The 18190-nt window shown below is 38.3% G+C and overlaps 1 protein-coding gene across 1 annotated transcript in view; it reads left to right on the forward strand.

Moving 5' to 3' along the window:
- The window catches only part of LOC127571937 (2-acylglycerol O-acyltransferase 1-like), a 32999-nt gene extending 15527 nt beyond the window's left edge, over positions 1-17472 (forward strand). The window contains exons 4-8 of the mRNA XM_052018702.1: positions 3714-3892; positions 7618-7822; positions 9200-9374; positions 12644-12843; positions 16395-17472. Of these exons, the coding sequence (XP_051874662.1) occupies positions 3714-3892; positions 7618-7822; positions 9200-9374; positions 12644-12843; positions 16395-16549 (914 nt within the window). The 3' untranslated portion in view covers positions 16550-17472. The remainder of the gene's footprint in view (positions 1-3713; positions 3893-7617; positions 7823-9199; positions 9375-12643; positions 12844-16394) is intronic.
- The last annotated feature ends 718 nt before the right edge of the window (positions 17473-18190 follow it).

Below are 18190 nucleotides of genomic sequence, written 5' to 3' on the forward strand. Positions count from 1 at the left end.
AGTGAAACCAGCTATGCCATGGCTGGCATTTGTAGGATTATGAGGAATCTTTGGAACTGTTTGAATTCTTGAATTGGATTCAGAAGTCAAAGATAATGCCTTTAGTTTTTCTAGTGGTTGGCTGGAGGGAATTACTGCTCACCCAGTCTATATTATGGGGAAAATGGTCCAAGAAAATGAGCAGTGCGGGAATAGCAAGAGGTGACATCGAGACATCACTGTACAATGTTATCATTGTACACATGCAACCAGATGCTATTTCTTCATTTCTCTCACTAGGGGTAAGCATGTGGATCAGGAATTGGTTGAACCAAGGATAGTTATTCATGATATCATAGGTAATTATGGAGGGTGGAAGAGAATCTGCTGATGGAAATGGTCTGTCTACAGTTGGATAAGTAAGAGTGGAAACACATAAGGATAGTGCCACTGGACAACAAAGGAGAGGTCTTGGAGATGGATGATGTGGTAGACTATATTAAAGTCCATTGGGTTTAATGTGTATCAGAACGGGGGAGCCATTTACAATTTCAGCTAACGTGGGCAACAGGAAACAAAGATAGATGGTCAGCTTTTGAGTAGAATGAGGCTAAATGAAGGAAGACATGGACTGCATGAACATCACAAGCTTGAAAAAGTGTGGAGAGAACAGTCAGAATAAGCCATGCAGTTGAGGGTAAGATTGGGGAATTAGAAGTTTGGATCATTGAACAATGGGAAGAAAGGATGTGTCAGATATGGCTCAGTTTTATAAACAGATTAGTAGATGCTGCTTATCTGATGTTATGTGCCTGTGATGCTGCTGCAAGTAAGTCTTTCACTGCACCTGTGCATACATGCACTTGTGCATATGACAATAAATTCGACTTCAACTTTGACGTAAGCTCCTGGGCACAATATTTAATTAAGGCTAGCCAATGTTTTATTTGAATTCAGCATTATCCATTTTCTTTTTTAAGATGTTTATAAAACCTGGCATTCTAAAGGAGTTTTTTAAACAGTTATATTCATCTATCACCCTCTTCTTAAAGGTTTGTAATTTTAAACCTACATGTCTAATCCATTTACAGTTTAAATGATCTCATCTTACTTTCATAGCGAAGATGAAGAAAATCACAGGCCCCCTTGTTAGAATTCAACTGACAAGTATCTACCCATCCATTAATGAGTCCTTTAACTTGTATAGTGTCTTAAGGATTCACAGGAAATCTGTGAAGTAATAGTTATTCTTCTTCTGTGGTAAAAATGAGCGAATTTGGATATGAAGCAGTTAGAATGAAATTTAAATGCAAATATGACAAATTAAAGGCAAATAATGCAAAGGAAAATCAAGGTGAGATGCGGACATTATAGGATGGAAGCAAAACAAGGCCAGACAGAGTGGGAAAGTGGCACTGCTAGTGACCTGCTGCCTCACAGCTCCAGTGACCTCCTTTCAGTCCTGATCTCCAGCACAGTCTCTGTGGGTTTCTCCCAGTGCTTCTGTTTCCTCCCAAAGACATGGGGGTTTGAAGGTTAATTGGCCACAGTGAACTGCCCTGGTGTATAGGTGAGCAGTAGAATGTGGAGGGAGCTGATGGGATAGTGGGGAAATGAAATGAGATCAGTGCAGGATTTGTGTAAATGGATGCTTGATGGTCAGCATGGACTCATTTGGCTGAAGAGCCTTTTTTCGTGCTGTATGACTCTGATTAAAAAGTGTGAACGAAGATTGAAAGATAATATTAACGGTGGTTACTGAATGTATTTTATATAGTTTCCTTGAAGTGGGGGGCAGGGGTAGTGCAAGTGGCTGGAGTGCTGGGAGAGTCTGTGCTAGAACTACTGCTGTTCTTGATAACTTATAGTTGATTCAGAGTTGGAAGCAGGGACTGCATTTCCAGACATTGTTAGAAAAAGGCTTGGTTAAATGATAGAAAGACTACATGTGAGTGGACAGTAACTTAATTAGTTCTTGTACAATTCCTTTCCTACAAGCAATATTTTTGATAAAAGGTGCAAATGCTGATTTTATAAAACTGTCATTCCTTCAGCTGCCATAAGATTCCCTTTCTCAACTTTAACCACACATATCCTTTCTACGATTGTTTCTTAATATTTTAAATTTGTTTGTAATATCCATTATTTTACTCACTGTGTCATCTGCCAGTCTTTTATTAATACCTTGAAATGCTTTCCTGAATTTATATTTTGCTTCCTGCATGGGATTTCGGTCTTTATTTTAATACTGTTACTGTCAGCCAGTGACAGGGATGTAAGGTATTGCCCATCTATTTTCAATCAACCAGAAAGAGAAGAACACTAAGTTTTCCTTACCCTTTACTATTTAACTGCATTACAATATAAAGTAGAAGTAGTATACTGAGCATACAGAAAGGATGGCTTTTAAATGGGAACTGACTTGCATGTAGACCCTTGAGAGATTATTTACTGTATTTTAAATTTGGTGGAGACTATGCTTGGCCATAATTCCTAGTCTGCAATGCCAGTGGCAGTACATAAAAATTCATGTTTCAGTTGGCCTCCTTTCTTTGTCATGATTTTCAATAATACTTTACCTGTCACTAATAATTGTGGTAAAATGAAGCAGCAGAGATTTCTCTGGATATCTACTCTGGCACATCGGATTCATTAGGCAAAAGAAATACCCTACCAGAATGTTAAAATAAACAAGAAATAATTTGCTACACATCACACAATGCAATATTGCCCTATGTATTCCATAATATTGTTCTTATGCTCTTAGAGGATAACTTCCCTTGAATCATCCCAATTGAACAAGTAATCTGAGGCTCGGTCCATGTAATGACCAAATTATATGGTGTTAAAGGATCACTGGTTCATCTTAACTATGACATGTGTAGCAATTCATGGTACTGTAACACATCTACCCTCCTAATGTATAGTGGTATTTCATGAGGAGCCACAAGAAATGGCCATCTCCACCTTGGAAGTTTGAGGCTTTTATTTGAAGCTTAACTGTGATTTGAAAGAATTGTTAGATTCAACTAAAATAAACAGAGTGCCGTCAGTATTTTACAAAAATGGTCCTTAAAAAAACATGTGGACTGCATATGAAGAATATTTAGTGTCATAGAGTTATACAGCATGGAAAGAGACCCTTCAGCCCAACTCATCTGTGCCAATCAAGGTGCCTACCTGTGCTAATCCCATTTGCTTGCATTTGGCCTATATCCCTCAAAATCTTTCCTATCCATGTACCTGTCTGAATGTCTTTTAAACATTGTAATTGGACATGCCTCTACCACCTCCTCTGGCAGCTCATTCTGTACACCTATCACTCTCTGTGCAAAACTTGCCCCTAAGGTCTCCTTTAGATCTTCCCCCTCTCATCTTAAATCTATGCCCTCTAGTTTTAGACTCCCCTATCCTGAGAAAAAGACTGTGACCATTCACCTTACCTATCCCCCTCATGATTTTATATACCTTTATAAGGTCACCCCTCAGCCTCCTATACACAAGTGAAAACAGTCCCAGCCTATCCAGTCATTCCTTATAACTCAAGCTGTCCAGTCCAGGCAACTTATTTATTTATAATAATTATCTATATTATTGATCAGACCTGTACTGTATTTTTCATTTTGGAATTCTGACTATCAAATCTAAAAGTCAAGTTTGAATTTTGTTGGTCATGCTATGTCTGAGACACATAGGAATTAATCACATTTGGTTATAATTTCTTCTCTTCACAGCTCAGTGCTGCCTTGCAATCTTTGTCTTTCTTATCTTTGCTGGTTACTGGTACATAGCTGCAGTTTACGTTGCTTGGTTGTATCTTGACTGGGAAACACCAAATCAGGGTGGCAGAAGATCAGAATGGGTCAGAAGTTGGACTATCTGGAATTACTTCCGAGACTACTTTCCTATTCACGTGAGTTGTGTTCTTTGGACTTGTCAGTGACTGTGTAATTAATTTTTATTTGGAAGGTGCAGAAGGGGGCTGACAACCCCCTCTTTCCTGCATAAATCCAACTGGCCACCATTCTAGATGCAGCTGGGTAACTGAGATTGCTGCCCAAAGCAGATAGGGACCTCCAAAATCTATGCAAATCACAGTACATCCAAGAAGTCTCTCATGTATTTAAGAGGTGTGAATGGGAATGTTTCATAAACGCAGGTGGGCACCTGTCAGGAGGATAAAATAGCCTTCCAAAGTAAGGGGAAATCTTTCCTTAGTTAGACAAGGAGGAGCAGATAACAAGGAAAGCTGAGGTCTGCCCTGCCTTGCACTAAACCTTGAAAGAAAATATCCCTAAATTCCCTCTTCCTGCTTTATCTGCTCATAACAGATGGCCATTCATACCTTCAGTTCCACCCTTCAGCAAGAGGATGGTCCCACCAAACTGCCTCCCTCCTATTTTGAATGGGCAGCTAATTGATGCCAGACAGGCAAGATCCAGAAGTTAAAATACCCAAGTCTCAAATTTAGTCTCAGGAGTGTGTCTTGTGCCCTTTCCATCCGTCTTGTCCTAAACTTGTTGGGAATTAAAATATATTCTAATTTTGTTCCATGCTTGTAAAAAAAAACTAATCCTATAAATTGCTTTCAATAAAAAGTGACCTCAAGATAGAGAGTATAGATAAGTATACATCTTGGTCATCAAACTTTCATACTTAGCATTTCAATGTTAAAGAAGCATTAAAGGGCTTGGTCTCATTGCCACAGACTGTTAAATTCAGTTGGACCTTGTCACATCACTTGTAGAAAAGTTTCTGTGGAAACATCTTTGATCACAAGCCAATCAGACAGTGGTCCTGCAGGGAGTATATTGTAAGCCCGTGGGAGAAGGATCCAGTGGGATGGTTTCCCAACTAGACTATCAAAGTCATTTGGCAGAAAATCTCATCACAAGAGGTCTCAAACTAGTACAAAAATATCACTTGGCTGATGGTGAGAAAAGCCCTCTTCACCATTCCCTTGTACACAGCCAAAATCTCAATCCTACTGCATGCTGCCCTCAAGCTGGCTGCGATGCAGTTGAAATAGTTGTCCCCTTTCTTGTGGACCATGTATTTGCCTTGAAGGTCTGGAAAGAGATAGAAATGGACAGTCAACGTTTCGGGTCGAGACCCTTCATCCAGCCAGTCCAGGTAAACGGTCGCGACCCAAAATGGCGAATGCCCACTTCACTCCATAGATGCTGCCTGCCCCACTGAGTTCCTCCTTTTGTGTTGCTCCAGATTCCAGCATCTGCAGTTTCCTGTGCCTCTGGAAAGGAATGCAGTGATTTTTGTTGAGATTTGCTCCAAGCAGCTGTGTAAACCAGGATGAATATAGATAACAAGATGTTCCAATTGTATTTACTGTATGTATTATGAATGGTATATTTTTTGGAAAAAAATGCTAATAATACATCGACTAATTGGGAAACTGTCAAGTTGTTTTAACTAGAAAAGTAATTTATCTCTAATTGTTCAGATTGTGCCCTGTAAAATAACTATTCCAAGGCTCTTTGGTGTAAAAGATCTGTTTCATGTCCCAATTGTGTTAGCTGTCAACAGCTGGCTGATAGCAGTTGTAGAAAAAAATTGTTCAGCAATAACTTTTTACTGATAATCTGGGAGAAAAATATCTTTGAAAAAATTGAAAATTTAGAGCTGCAATAGCACTCAGTTTCCTTCAGTTCATATAATATTCATAATCTGAAGAAATTAGTACTTACAGTCAAAACACAAGAAAATCAATTTTCAGAAAAATACTAGAAATTGAATCGTTCTGCATATCCTCCATTTATTTTACCCATGACCTAAATAAAGAAACTTTGTTTCCAAGATAGGTTGCTATTGACATTGAATATTTAATTAATGCTTGAGGGAAATTACACAATCATTTCACAATTCTCTTGTGGTAGAGAATGAACATGTGCCACTGGGATATGTAGTGATATGTAGTGATATGTACCACAGTGATATGTAGTTTGTGATATCCCACCAAAATGTTTTGTTTTATGGATTAATGAGTGCTTTTTTAAAATTGTGGTGATGCTGAGTAAGCTTAAGATGAAGTATTGTGAATGTGCTTCACCCATTAGCGAGAGAATGGTCCCACCAAATTGCCCCCCTCCTATTTTGAATGGGCAGGTAACCAAATGCATGCCGAAGTCCAAAAATTAAATCTGGCTTTATGTGACTAAATTTCTATTTTTGGTTGCTGTATGATTACTTTAAGCATTAATCCCTTCAAACACTATACTATGATGGACAGTTGGGTCAGGACCATCTGCCATTAAAGATATTCCCAAAGAAATTCTTACATGCCAGATTAAAAGCATATAAACAAAATGAGACACGCAGACTAAGACTACCCCTGAAGAATAAATTGACTGGGATATAACATTTCTCTGGAGTCCACAGACTATCAATGTTTGGAGAGAAGGCCTGAATTTTGAGAGGGTAATGACTGCCTGATTGACTTGTAGTCAAAGGTGTATCCACAGAAACTTTTCTACAAGTGGTGCAACAAAGTCCAACTGGGTGGAACAGTTTGTGGCAAGCCCTTTAATGCTTCTTTAACATTGAAATGCTAAGTATGAAAATTTGATGACCAAGATGTGAACAGCCATGTCTCAATCTTGAGGTCACAAGGAAGTGTCAAAGGAAATAATTAGCCAACCTTGATGGATCTGATGAACCACTCTTGCAGCACTGCAAAGGAGCTCTGGGGTGAAGGATGTGGTATTTACCACTGCAAAAGAAGCACTACACTTTTGTCCCTAATCCCACACTGCTCGCCTCATACTGTATATTTAAAGAAAAGACATCTAGTTGAAAGTCCCCAAGCTTTTTTGTTGAAAGAGAACCAGAGAGCTGTTAGATTGTCCTAAAAGTATACCAGTTTACATATCTTCCTTATGGATGTAAACTACAGTCCTTTCCCATACTAACCCTAGTGCCATTCCAGCATGATTGATTCTTGTCTGTCCTCAAGGGCTCAACAAGTCAATAAATTGTTAGGAATGGAGCTAACTTAGAAGTATCCAAATCCAAAGAATTAATTAAAAATATATGATGCTGCCTGATGCAGTAGCTGGAAGTCTTGCTATATCTCACTATAAGCAGCACAGTGATGCTTCTGGAATGTCCAATTCTAAGTATCAATATCAGGCAATCATGGCACAAAGAATGGTTTCCTTCTTTCTTGATCATTTTTATAACAATTTTATATAATACTCTCAATAAACAGGTCACTTTTTTGTTTCAATTTTCCACATTGTCATATGATTGATCTGTGTAATGATGTCAGGCTGATGTCATTTATTACTATTCACATCAATTAGCAAAGATGATTTAGAATGGATTTGAACCAAAGTCCAAATCGTGAAAGTATATTAATCAGCAAAATAATTTATCTTTTAGCAAAATTAGGATTAAAACATTGATTGAATCTTTTACTGCTTCGCTACTTTTATGTTTGTTTCAAAAAATCCATTTTATTTACCTGTGGTGAAAGCTATTGTCTTCTTCATTCTTCTTTGACTTGTGTATTATTTAATGGGAAATGTTCATATTCTGAAGCACTTACTAATATATCGTTGAAGCAGTCTGACATTATTACATTAGTTGATGGGACTAATTCTGATCTCTCTTCATTATAAGCTTAAGAAAACAACTGCTCTGGATCCAAAGTACAACTATCTGTTTGGATTTCATCCTCATGGGGTGCTTGTAGCTGGAGCTTTTGCAAACTTTTGCAGTGAGTCTACGAACTTTCGGAAGTTGTTTCCAGGTTTGACACCATACCTATGCGTGCTGCCTTTCTGGTTCAAGATTCCTTTTTACAGGGAATACATCATGACTGGAGGTAATGGTCTCAAGTTTCCAGTCTCATTCAAATGCAGAACATTGTAATGATTTCAAAAATTTCTTAGCCTGATTAGCCTTTTTATGCCTGTGATCTATGAAAATAAAAGTGAATAATTACTTTATTCATATATTATTAGAGAAGCACTTTGAAGTAGCATGAATTCATAATTCAGGCACCACAAACTACAGATCAAAATAAATGTAGATTAAAGTGCATTTATACTTGCCTCCCCTTAAACCCTCTTACAGTTCCATAAAATGGAAGTTTTGTCAGAGATCAACGTTGAATACCTTATTAGGTGCTATACTTGTTTCACATGTCCATTTAGCAACATTGGAACAAATTAGAAACAGAAAGGGTGGCACTCTAGACAGCAAGATTTTCTTGGAATAATTTTACAACAGGACTGGTGATCATTGCAGTGAGGTGCTCAGAGGAGAGGGAGGGGAAGGGAGCTTTAAAAATTTATAAAAGCAAAACCTGACCCTAGATGGGTTCCAAGGAACACATTTAACAAAGAGTATTGGGATGTGTGTTTCTAACCAGATCTTTAGAGACAAATTCCTAAAGCAGGTATTTTCATCTTCATGCCTGCAAGTTGAGTTTCCCAAGCCTTCGAAAACCTAGCAGCTGAACGGAGGTGAAGAAGGTTAGATTTTATAGGTTAATGCCTACATATTAACAAAATTGTCCTGAAGAAGAAAGAGCACTTTTCCTCTTTCGCTCATTCCAATTACAGGTGACCCTTGTGTTATGGGTGGGTGGGGGTGGGGTCATCCATGTATGCATCAATAGACATGAGTTGAGAAAACATAAATTTTGTGTTGATTTATTTACTTTGTTTCCACACAAATTTCATGAGAGTGAATTCTATAATGTATCTCAAACTTTTGTGTAGTAATCTGTGAATTCTATAAAGGCAAATTTCCATAACTCGAATAGCTATAATGCAGGGGTTGCCTGTAAAGTTATTTTCCTGTCCATTTCCTTGATATCACCAGCCCCTGGCTGATCTTCCCAATACTCCCTATTTCTCCATGATTTAACCATGACATTTCCCCCTATTCATCCATGATGTATCTCCCATGATGCAACCCCTCCAACAAAGTGCTGGAAAGTGGGTGCAAAGGCACTAGAATCAACTAGAAGCTCCAGTGTATAATAGGTGCTTGATGGTCAGTGTGGACTTAGTGGATGAAGGGCCTGTTTCTGTGCTGTATGACTCTAAATCAAATGCATTTTATGTAAATGAACAATCATTCAAAGATTGCATTTGTTAGCAATCTGCTTCTCAACTTCTCATAATTACAATGTAGATTTCACCTTTCAATCACCATCTATAAACAGCAAGCACTATTTTCTGTCTGATTTTAGGTTTGGTCTCATGTGTGAAGAGCAGTGCTTCTCACATTCTAAGCAGGAAGGAAGGTGGTAATGTGGCTGTCATTGTAATAGGTGGTGCTGAGGAATCTCTGGATGCAAGACCTGGAGCACTAACTTTGAGAACCTTAAACAGGAAAGGATTTATTAAATTGGCTATAAAATGTGGGTATGTAGACTATCTGTGTGTGGAAAATATTGCCTGTTAATGGATGTTCAGGAGTATTATTACTCAGTAAGAGGATAGTTAGCATTTTGTAAGCCTAATTTTCTTCCCATCTCTTTGAAAGATATTGAATTTTGTTAATATATTGTTCCAAAGGCTTGGAAGTTGTTCTGTATCTTGACTAATTGGCAATTCTTTAATTAAGGGCCAACAAAATAAATTATGGCATTAAGGATCTGTATGAGAAATTATAGTAATATGCTCCTAGTTCTGCTCTGTTAAGCTCTTTCAAAATCATGTTTGTTTTAAATAAGGCCACCTCCCATTCTTCCAAACAATAAAGCACATAGGCCCATCCTGCTCAATCTCTCCTCAAAGGACAACACTCGCATGCCAGGAGTCATTTTAAGTGTATATTTTTTGCAGTGTGAAGAAAGCAAGTAAATTTGTTCATAGAGTCCAGAATTTAACACTCTAATCCAGGTGTGGACTCTTCAAATACTGATACAATTGCAGCAAAATTGCCATACTCATATTAAAATTTCTTTGTCATGAAGCTGAAAATACAACGTTTTCTAATTGTTTGCTCTTCCTTCGTATTAACATTCTGGGCTTGAAATTCTGTGATGCAACTCAGTGATTTGAGGAACTGCGAAAGCTGTTTATCCAAAAATTGAATGCTAATGTGAAATTACATCACACATACACACTTAAGAAATGACTTGTGCTTCAACTGCTGGAGACGGTCTGGTAAAGGACCTGTCTGTATCTGAGCTGCTGCTGAGAATTCCAACAGTCATATGAAGCCTTGAATTCCTGATGTCTTCTATTGGATGGGGTGAGGTGTTAGGAAAACCGATGGATACCAATAGCAATCCTTTCCCTTGATGCCTACCTCCAATAACATGGTAGTTCATTGGTTTCTGGGTGTGCCATGCCTTTTACCAAATGTCATTTTGAGAACTGCCATTATGACTAAAGATTATGCTTTAAAATTTGTGCTTCTTATGAAACTTCCAAAAGAATGTGTTAGATGTTCCAGAACTTGCAAAATTCTACATGCAAAATTAATTAGACATCATGTGTGTAACAAAGCTAACTCCCTGTAGCTTTGCACAAAGCTGGCATTGGTCTCTCAGGTAGCCCAGTTTACAATTCATTTTCAAGCACCAAGGAAGTTCTAGGTTACTGAGTTTTGTGTACAAGAACATCTTAATCCCTCTGAACATGAAATGATTTCACACAGTTCGTAAAATATTCTATATTCTTCTTACCAACTTGAGTAAGCTCAATCTTCCTTTCCTGCCTTGTCTCTATATGCTTAATTTCTTTGGAGCCCCAAAATCAATCAGTCTTTTCAAGTACTTCAGTCTGTTTCATCTGCCAACATTTTGCCCAATCCCTTAAGTAACTAGGGTGGGGCCCTGCCACTGTATTCTGGGGCGATATCCAGAACTGACAGATTCAGCCATCCAAGTGAGTCAGTATCCCAACAAACTCTTAAGTTTGCAGCGCATGTGCAGAAATTCAGGACTTACTGACAGTTGAATTGCTGGGCATGAACTGTTCTGATCAAAGTTATTGACAAGTTTCAGTATAATCTCGTCCACTTTGTTTAGCAAGTCATCCCACGAATGTCAGTTGGCACATTATTTTCACTGTCCTGTGTTATGTTATTACACAATGTTAAGTTGTGCCAAACAAAATAATTGAATCTGTTTATCATGTCTATTGCCTGAGAAATAAATAATTAGATTCTGATCTTACAATCCCGTTTTCTCAGTGTGCAATTTGAAAGATTTGAGAGGCACAAATGAACTGTTTGAAAGAAACATAAGGAGTTCTCTCATAGTTTCTGTAGGTTGTGCAATTGTATAACCTTGCAAATTATTCTTTCTCAAGTGCCAATCCAGTTCCCTTCTAAAGGCACTGACTGTTTCCATCACCAGGCTAAGGAATGGCAAATGGAGTTTAATAAGTGTGAGGTGTTGCATCTTGGGAAGACAAATGAGGATAGGACTTTCCCAGTGAACTCTAGGGCCCTGGAGAGTGTTGTAGAACAGGGGGACCTAAGATTATAAGTACATGGTTCCCTGAAAGTGGCTTGAAGGTAGACAGGGTGGTGAAGAAGGCTTTTGGGACGCTGGCCTTCATCAGTCAGGGCATCGAGTACAGAAGTTGGTATGTAATGTTACAGTTGTACAGGACATTGGTGAGGCTGTATTTGGAATATTGTTCAGTTTTACTTACCTTGCTATAGGAAAGATGCCATTAAGCTGGAAAGAATGCAGAGGAGATTTATGAGGATGTTGTCAGGACCCAAGGGACTGAGTTATGGAGGAAGGTTGAATAGGTTGCGACTTTATTCATTGGAGTGTGGGAGAATGAGGGGTGATCTTATAGGGGTGTATAAAATCATAAGGGGCATTGATAGGGTGAATGCACTCTGTCTTTTTCCCAGGGTTGGGGAATCAAGAACTACAGGACATAGGTTTAGGGTGAAAGGGGAGAGATTTAATAGAGACCTGAGGAGCAACTTTTTCTGAGGGTGGTCAGTATATGGAATGAGCTGCCAGAGGAAGTGGTTGAGGAAGGTACATTAACAACATTTAAAAGGAACTTGGAAGGTACAGGGATAGAAAAGGTCCAGAAGGATATGGGCCAAACGTGGGCAAATGGGACAAGCTTAGATGGCAATCTTGTTTGGGATGGGCTAGTTGGGCTGAAGGGTCTATTTCCTGCTGTATGACTCTGATCTGCAAATGCAGTCATTTCCAGATCCCAACCACTCCATGAATAAAATAATTTTCCCTCATATCCCTCAGTATCTTTGATCCAAAATTTTTAATCTGTGTTGCCTGGTCCTTGATCTTTATAACAATGGGCACAGATTTTCTCTATTTACACCTGACCAAATCTCTGTCCAATCTTATTTGCTCCAAGAAAAACAGACCAGCTTCTCTAGTGTAACTTTATAGATGAAATCCCTCATCCCTGGAAACAATATAGCTCAGCAAGTCAGCTTATTTCTGAATTTAAGTCACAGGCAGTGTGAGGGTCTGAACAGCATCACTGAATCCAAGAAATAATCTAAGTTAATGTACAATTTTTTTAAACATTTTTACTGTATAATACTATCAAGGGAACCAAGTTTATGCCTCAGCTTTGTGCATTCTGTTGTGTTAGGTGTCTTGTACATTCTAGTATTGGGTGAAGCTTTAATGACTGAATCAGGAATGTTTGCATGTACCTTAATTGTCATCTCTCTTTAGGGCACGTCTGGTTCCAGTCTTTTCCTTTGGGGAAAATGAACTTTTTAATCAGGTAGACAATCCCAAAGGGTCAACTCTTCGAACAATCCAGGAGCGATTACAGAAAATCATGGGGTTTGCACTGCCATTGTTTCACGCCAGGGGCGTCTTCCAGTATAACTTTGGACTGCTGCCATACCGGAAACCTATTTACACTATAGGTATGAACAAAATTCAGAACATATTGCTAATACCTGAGTTATATGTCTATTTAATTTTTTATTTTAGTCAAGCAGGATTTTGTGGTAAAACAATTTCATGTGGATCCAGGCATGCATTTTTGTTGCCGGTTAAACAATGCACATATTTTCACATTACTCTCTTTCCCTGGGAGAGTTTGATGAACTTGGTAAATCCCCTAATAGTTATAATTCGTGCTATTTGTCCAACAAGATATGCATCTGAGTAATGGGAATGACCCCTCAGATGTATATCTGCCAGTATGAAGAACTGTTGGCAATTTTCAATGAATACTTCTCAGTGGCTGAATGTATGTTAACTGTGTTTGACTGTTAATGAATGTTGTAATTCACTTCTGGACATAACACACAAAATGCAATGTTACCCCAAAGAAGATAACATTTGGAAAAATATTGAAAATCAACAAAGAGAATAGGTCCCCTGAAAGACCAATGTGGACATTTATATGTGGAGCCTCAGGAGATGGGCAAGGTCCTCAATGAATATTTCTCCTCTATTTTTACTGTGGATAAAGCATGACAATTTTGGAACTAGGAAAGGTTAATGGGGAGATCTTGGGGACAGTCTGCATTACAGTAGAGGAGGAGCTGGATGTCTTGAAATGTATGAAGGTAGACGAATCTCCAGGGCATGATCAGAACTCTCTGGGAAGCTAGAGAAGAAATTGTGGGAGCGATGGCTGAGATATTTGCATCATCGTTATCCATTGGTGAGGTGCCAGTACACTGGAGAAGCACAGCGAATGCAGTGCCTTTATTTAACAAGGGCTGCAAAAAAACACCTGGTAACTAAAGACCAGTAACCCTAACATCTATAGTAGGTAAGTTACTGGAGAGTATTCTGAGGAATAAGATATTCATGCATCTGGAAAGACAGGGGTTGATTAGGGGTAGTCAGCATGGTTTTGTGCATGGGAGATCATGTCTTACGAACTTGATTGAGTTTTTTGATGATGTGACCAAGAAGGTCGAGGAGGGCAGGGCAGTAGACGTGGTCTATATGGACTTCATTAAGGCCTTTAAGGTTCCACATGGTAAGCTGCTCTCAAAGGTTAGATCACATGGAATCCAGGGAGAGCTGGCTAATTGGAAACACAATTGGCTCGATGGTAGGAAGCAGAGGGTGATGGTGGCAGGTTGTTTCTCAGACTGGAGGCCCGTGACTAGTGGTGTGCCTCAGGGATCGGTGCGGGGCCCCTTGTTGTTTGTTATCTATATCAGCGGTTTGGATGAGAATGTACGTGGCATTGTTAGTAAGTTTTCAGATGATTCTAAAATAGGTGGTATTGTCAACAGTGAAGAAGGTTATCAAAAATTGCAGGGGGATCTTGATCAGCTGGGTAAGTGGGCCGAGGAATGGCAAATGGAGGTTAATTCAGTTAAGTGCCAGGTGTTGCATTTTGGAAAGTCAAATCAAGGTAGGACTTTCACTGTGAACAGTAGGGCCCTGGGGAGTGTTATAGAACAGAGGGACTTTGAGATCAGATACATGGTTCCCTGAAAGTGGAGTCACAGGCAGACCGGGTGGTGAAAAAGGCTTTTGGCACGCTGGCCTTCATCAGTCAGGGCATTGAGTATAGAGGTTGGGAGGTTATGATGTGGTTGTGCAAGACACTGGTGAGGCCGCACTTGAGAGTATTGTGTTCATTTTTAGTCACCCTGCTATAGGAAAGATGTTATTAAACAGGAAAGATGTTATTAAACAGGAAAGATGTTATTAAACTGGAAAGAGTGCAGAAAAGATTTACAAGGATGTTGCCAGGACTTGATGGACTGAGTTACAGTACAGGAAGAGGTTGGACAGGCTAGGACATTTTTCCATGGAGCATAGGAGACTGAGAAGTGATCTTGTAGAGGTGTATAAAGTCATGGGAGGCATAAATAGGGTGAATGTATTCTGTCTTTTTCCCAGGGTTGGGGAATCAAGAACTAGAGGGCATAGGTTTAAGGTGAGAGGGGAAAAATTTAGTAGGAACTTGAGGGGCAACCTTTTTTACTCAGAGGGTGGCACGTATATGGAATGAGCTGCCAAAGGAAGTGGTTGATGCAGGTACAATAACAATTTTTAAGACTGTTGGACAGGTACATGGATAGGAAAGGTTTGGAGGGTTATGGGCCAAACGTGGGCAAGTGGGACTAGCTTGATGGGCATCTTGGTTGGCATGGACGAAAGGGCCAGATTCCATGCTGTATGACTCTTTGGCTTTTACAAACTACAGATGTTGGAAACCAGAAATAAAATCAGAAGTTGCTGGAAATGATCAGCAGGTCAGGCAGCATCTGATGAGGAACTTTGACCTGAAACATTAACCCTGTTTCTCTTTCCACAGGTGCCGCCTGACCTTATGCGTGTGTCCAGCATCTTCTGATTTTATTTGTTTTTGTTTCTGTTGTTCAATTTTTCGCTCAATGTTTGCTGACAACATACAACCCACACGTTTAATGGCAATTGTCATGATTGATTTGCAATTCTTCTATTGACAGTAATGGATGCATTTCCAATTGCAAATTACCACAAGTTTCATGAAATGCAACCTAATCTCTCAGCCCAACAAAGTACTAAATGAAATTGTTATTAAAAATCTTTATTTCCCTTTCTCTATCCAATTTGACATCAATTTACCCCTATTTTCTTCTCCATCATTCCTCCTCCCCTTTTAGAATCCTTAAGCTTCATTGATTATGAAGATATGTTTCCTCATCTACCCATAATTATGCTGTTATCAGAACTTCCAGAAAGTTGTAAGGCAACATTTCTTTGAGATGAATAGTATGTGGCTCTAAGTAGTCATGCCAGAAAAATATGAACCTTTGCCCAGGCCCTCCCATTGCTGCTCTGTAAATGATACAAAGGATTTGATTTTTTAAAACTCAACTTACACCTTTTCACTCCCATATTTTTGCTGCTTAGTTATATCACATGAAATCAGGAGGACAATTTTTCTACAATCCCATATTAATTGGGACTAAATTTAACCACCCTGCCCAGGATAAACAGGAGGCAGAAGTTGGGGCTCAGGGAGGTGGTGGGTGGTAAGGGAGTTAAACATAGTGTCCACTCTCAATCGATCAAAGCCAGCAAAATAATTCATGAATGTTTTGTTACTATTCCACAAACAGTCTGATCCTTTAAGGTTGTGGTCTGATTGCTGATGTCTTGGGTGGCATTCTGAAATGAGGGGCTGATGCATCCAGGTTTATCAAGCAGGATAGTTTGTAATAAGGAAGTCAGGATTCTTTGACACATTTTAGTACCACCAAAATGAATAAGTATTAAAAGGAACAGAAATCAAAATGTTTTCAATTTTTCTACTATGATTTTATTTAAATTTAAATGTAAAAATTCTCAAAAACTGCATAATTGCATCAGACTTTAACTTTCTATTTAAGTTTAAAATGGAACCTTAGATTTTTAAAAACAAAATCTGTTAATGCTATTCTTGAGAATTGCTGAGGAATCAGTAAAGTGACAGTACCTGAAATATTACTTTTGATTAATGTTTGTTTTACAGTGGGAAAGCCAATTGTTGTGCAACAGAACCACACCCCTTCAAACCAAGAGATTGAAGCACTGCATAGTAAATATATTGATGCATTAAGTGAATTATTTGAAGAACACAAAGCTCAATATGGAATTCCAGAAACAGACCATCTACTTTTCAGTTGAATTTCAGGTTTGAGCACCTGAATTAACAAGCAAATCTAGTCATGCTGTACGGAGTAATTTTGATTTGCGCTGTTAAGTACTTAGTTATAGATAAATCCCAGTTAATTGAATCATTTTGGAGACATTCTTACACTCTTATTGGCAGTAATGGTCAATGGTTTAGAAACAATTCTATGTTAACCACTAAATACTAATGTAGAAGTACTGCTGTAATTTCTGTGTATGTGAGTATTTGATGTACAGCACTTTACAAATGTTAACTAAAGAGATCTTCCTTTATAAGGTCACACTTTAGAATTTTGCATGTGTAAATTGAGGTTAGTGTTTACATGCTATCAACTGAAATTGGGATGAAAAAAAGCTTAAACTTATAATCTTAGTACCCACCACAATTTGCAAAGAACTTATGATCATTATCAAAGTTACTCTTTAAAATGTCCTGAGGTATGAATGGAAAATATGTTTATATTGTTCAAATGACAGCAAACTCAAAAGGTTTAATTATTGCAAAAAATCTTCCTTTTTGCCAAGCAAACCTTACATACAATATCACATTAATGTGCCTTAAAAAAGAATATCTCTGTCTATATCATAGTCTCTCACTGTTACCTTATCACCTCAAGAAATTCAAATCCAAAGATTTGGTGTATTTTTTTTAAATGAATCACATCAGTATTAATGACTCATGCTTAATCATTTGTCAAATTTAAGTAAAAGTAGCTGGTTTGAAATAAATTGTGGAACAAAGGGAATGACAGCTTTGTAAGCATTTTCAATTATGCCTAAAAATTTCTAAGTTTAAAGTAAATCATAAAAGTTACTCTTGAGCCTGTATGGCAAATTTGTTTTTTTTTTCTGAGGACTTGGAATATCTTTCTGTAAAATACTCATTCTGTTTAAACCTGTGAGTAAATTAAGTTCATCTCCTTTAACATTCCCACTAATCATTTTATTAAATAAACTCAGAAAATCATTTTAATTATTCCTATTTAGATTGTATTGCTTTGTTCTGCAGCATTTTCCTCTGTTTTATAATCAAAAATATATGACGTTCAAGTACTTAATCTTTAATAATTATGTATTCAAAAGTTACAGGAATTTATATATACTTTCATGCTTCTTGTATCAAATCTCCCCTCATTCTTCTACGCTCCAAGGAATAAAGTCCTAACCTGTTCAATCTTTCCCTGTAACTCAACTCCTGAAGACCCAGCAACATACTAGTAAATCTTCTCTGCACTCTTTCAATCTTACAAATATCCTTCCTATAGTTAGGTGACGAGAACTGCACACAATGCTCCAAATTTGGCCTCACCAATGTCTTATACAACCTCACCATAACATCCCAACTCCTATACTCAATACTTTGATTTATGAATGCAAGGATGCCAAAAGCCTTATTTACAACCCTGTCTACCTGTGACGCCACTTTCAGGGAAGTACGTATCTGAACTCCCAGATCCCTTTGTTCCTCTGCACTCCTCAGTGCCCTACCATTTACTGTGTATGTCCTACCTTGATTTGTCCTTCCAAAATGCAACACCTCACACTTGTCTGCATTAAATTCCATCTGCCATTTTCTGGCCCATTTTTCCATTTGGTCCAGATCCCTCTGCATGCTTTGAAAGCCTTCCTCGCTGT

Source organism: Pristis pectinata, chromosome 6 (genome assembly GCF_009764475.1).
Source record: "Pristis pectinata isolate sPriPec2 chromosome 6, sPriPec2.1.pri, whole genome shotgun sequence".
In the NCBI taxonomy this organism is placed as follows: domain Eukaryota; kingdom Metazoa; phylum Chordata; class Chondrichthyes; order Rhinopristiformes; family Pristidae; genus Pristis; species Pristis pectinata.